The sequence below is a fragment of the Hippocampus comes genome, unplaced genomic scaffold (assembly GCF_001891065.2).
Source record: "Hippocampus comes isolate QL1 unplaced genomic scaffold, H_comes_QL1_v1.1 scaffold249, whole genome shotgun sequence".
Lineage (NCBI taxonomy): Eukaryota > Metazoa > Chordata > Actinopteri > Syngnathiformes > Syngnathidae > Hippocampus > Hippocampus comes.
This window is the reverse complement of record NW_017805035.1, coordinates 1,057,605-1,060,824: the sequence shown is the minus strand read 5'-3', so window position 1 is coordinate 1,060,824 and position 3,220 is coordinate 1,057,605. Positions and strand designations below refer to the sequence as shown.

Below are 3,220 nucleotides of genomic sequence, written 5' to 3'. Positions count from 1 at the left end.
CTTTAAGTATATATACAGTATGTTTGTAAGGTTTTTATTAATGTTTTGTGTTTATTAGTTGTGTGTTTCCATCAAAATGTATACATTTATTTTCTATTTGTATGGTCTGATGAGTCTCGGCTTTACATTATTTTCATGCATACACATTTACGAGAATGGTGTTATTCAGTGCAATAATCAGGTATATTTTCCTGTTGAAGGCAGTACAGGCATCATAGCTAGTTTACTTACCTGTGTATATTATACAGCGGGCTATACTCGCCTGTTGCCTGATTTTTTTTTTTTTAACTTTTATTTAATTCTAACTTCAGTATTTAACTGACTGCATAACCTAACCACCGGTGAAACCAATACTGTAAGAAAGAAAGGTCTTTGTTCACGATTATCTGTCATTGTGTTAATTGCAGTTTTATGGATCAAAAGCATGATTTGTATCGGTACTTTGTACAGGTGCTTACTCAAGAGCGAATGCTCATCCTGTAATCGATCCGGAAAAAATATGGTTTCGATTATCCCTGGTGGGTATGTTTTGGCATAGTTTGCTAACACATGTTAGGCTGACGTCACATCACGCTGCAGACATTTCATAAAATGCTAGTCGGATACGTTATCACATGCAAAAACCATACAATCTCATGCATGACGCCCCAAGCTACAGTAACACAGTCTGTGCTTGTTAACACGTGCACTTAACTTCCAGACAACGCGTCAATGTGCTCGCTCACAGTGCAACACTTTTCTCTGCCTGGCATGCACGACAGATGCTAAAGATGCTACAGGTACCAAGCATTCATTTGAATGAAAAGAAGACGCTAAGATTAGTGTGTGTGCTGGCGTTCCTTAGGAGTCTTTAGCTATGGTTAGCAGTCAGTAGTTGTCAGTAATTGTTGTTTTCAGTCTGTAGTCGTTGATAGAGCTCACTATCAACCGCTACTGGACACTGGTAGTCATTAGCAGTCACAAGTGGTCGTTAGTAGTTGCTATCAGCCGTTAACATCTGTTAGCGTTGATGTAAATCAAAGACGCTAAGTTGAGTGCATGCACTAGCAGTTGCTAGCAGTTCCTGGAGGCGATTGGCGGTCGTTAGTTAGCACATTTAAAACAGTTGTTACCTATACTTAGCAACCAACGGTCACTATTGGTCATTGGCAATCATTAGCTGTCACTCGTGATTGTTAGCCATTGTTGGTGTTCGCGAGCTATAGTTAGCTGAGACTAATGGTTGTGAGCTGTTACGAGCAGTCATAAGCGGTAGTTAGTGGTCATTAACAGTCAAGAGTAGTCATGAGTGGTAGTTTGCATTTATGTAAAAAGGGGATACTAAGTTGAGCCTGTACTGAAGTAATGCAAAGTGTTTCAAGAATGTGCTAACACTTGTCCATTACAATTAGTGGACGCTACAATTCATGACGAAGTGCTAGTTAGGCTAACACACGAGCTAACCTATCACATGCTCCCAAAGTGTACACTACACAGGAAGTCCCCCCCCCCAGCTGCTTCATAAACAACACAAACAAAAAAAATCTAGTTGCAGTTAAATATTCACATCAGAACAACAAAAAATTGTGCTTTTCAGAGATACGGCAACCATGTTGGCGACAGTGGGCCGAGCCCCTCAGGGTCCAAAGGTTCTGGAGGCGTGGTACTGGCTGGCCACTTTGGGTTTGATGCCTCTACTGTTGTAGTAGTCGACCACCTGGTTGGGAACCTCGGCTAACACGCTCTTAGCCAGTGCTGCTGGCGATGCCTGTGGCCGGCAAACAAAACAGGTTGACACGAATACAAACTGTAATTATTGTTGTTTACTATCAAAGGTGTACCACAAAAAATTGGTCTAACATGAGTGATTGATGGTAGCAAAAAGCGTTAGACGATCAGCAAAAATGTTTATTTTCTTACCATCCTCATTGTCATCATTTCCATCAACATTGTCATCCACCTCAACATCATTATTGTTATCACTGCTATTTTCCTTATTTTCATTTTTTATCACCATCATTCTTCTACTATTTTCTTCAAATGGTCCTAATCTCCGTCATTCGCATCGTTATGCTTATTTTCATCATCATTCTCATCATCCATATTTTTTTTTTGTCCTTATCATCATTCTCTCCCTCATCATTGTTATCATCATCATTATCACATCATTCCCCTCATCATTTTCATCATCATCGTCCTCATAGTGTTGCGGTTAAGTGACACTCACATGCTTGAAGTTCCTGAACGGCACAAATTGGACAATGTCTCTGAGTACAGGCTCCCCTCTGGGCGACCTGAGGATCCCGTCGTCTCCGTCCAGCATCTGCATATCTCCAAAGTCTGCGTTTCCCACGCCCACGATGATGACGGACATGGGAAGGTGTGACGCCTGCACGATGGCCTCACGCGTGTCCGCCATGTCCGTAATCACGCCGTCCGTCAGGATCAAAAGGATGAAGTATTGCTAGAGTAAACGAGCGCAACGACAAAACAAACACGCCTCAGGCTGCATAGCTCATTCTGAAGTCACTTCTAGTAGATACCCTGGAAAGCAGATCTAATATGTATATAAAAAAAAATAATAATAATTCATAGCCATGTTATCTACCATAGCCTCTTTGGTGTGAACCTCCTGCGAGGCGGAGTTGGCCACTTTGTGTATGATGGGAGCTATGTTAGTGGGTCCATAGAGTTGAAGTTTGGGAAGGCATGCCTGGTAGGCCTCCACCACACCCTGAATACCTGAAGGGAAATGAAAAAAACGCAGGAGGAAAAACATGACAAACACATGAGAATTGCATGTTCATCACTTCCTTAGCAACTCATCTCACTTGTTCACAGCCCAAACGTAGTGACTGAAGAATGATATAAAAGTCATTGTGTGACCTGCCTTTGCGGTCAAGCTAAGTGTGTCACGTTTCGGTTTGTGACCAACAGGTGGCACTGTGGGGCTTTTCCCCCTGTAGCTGCACACCTGTTGGTAATTTGGTAATTGGAGCTATAAAAGGACGACTCCCAGCCTGACCACTCACTGTCGGGTCATTGTTGCTTTGTGCTACTGTCATGTTTGTTTGCTGTCATGTTTGTTTGTCAGGTTTTGGTCAGTGTTATGTTTTATCTTAAGTCATGGTTTTTGTTTGTTACTTTGGACTTTGTTTTGGATTTAGTTTTCTTTGTTTTAAATACACTTCTTCGAATACACCCTGCTCCTCCCTCCTGCCTGCTTTTTGGGGTCCACCAC

General features: G+C 42.0%; 1 protein-coding gene across 2 annotated transcripts in view; it reads right to left on the bottom strand.

Moving 5' to 3' along the window:
• Positions 1–243: 243 nt before the first annotated feature.
• The window catches only part of cpne4a (copine IVa), a 21,624-nt gene continuing 18,647 nt past the window's right edge, over positions 244–3,220 (bottom strand). For both annotated transcript variants that reach the window (XM_019863840.1, XM_019863839.1), the window contains exons 14-16: positions 2,588–2,721; positions 2,207–2,443; positions 244–1,747 (exon numbers count right to left, since the gene is read on the bottom strand). In XM_019863840.1, the coding sequence (XP_019719399.1) occupies positions 1,616–1,747; positions 2,207–2,443; positions 2,588–2,721 (503 nt within the window). In that variant the 3' untranslated portion in view covers positions 244–1,615. The remainder of the gene's footprint in view (positions 1,748–2,206; positions 2,444–2,587; positions 2,722–3,220) is intronic.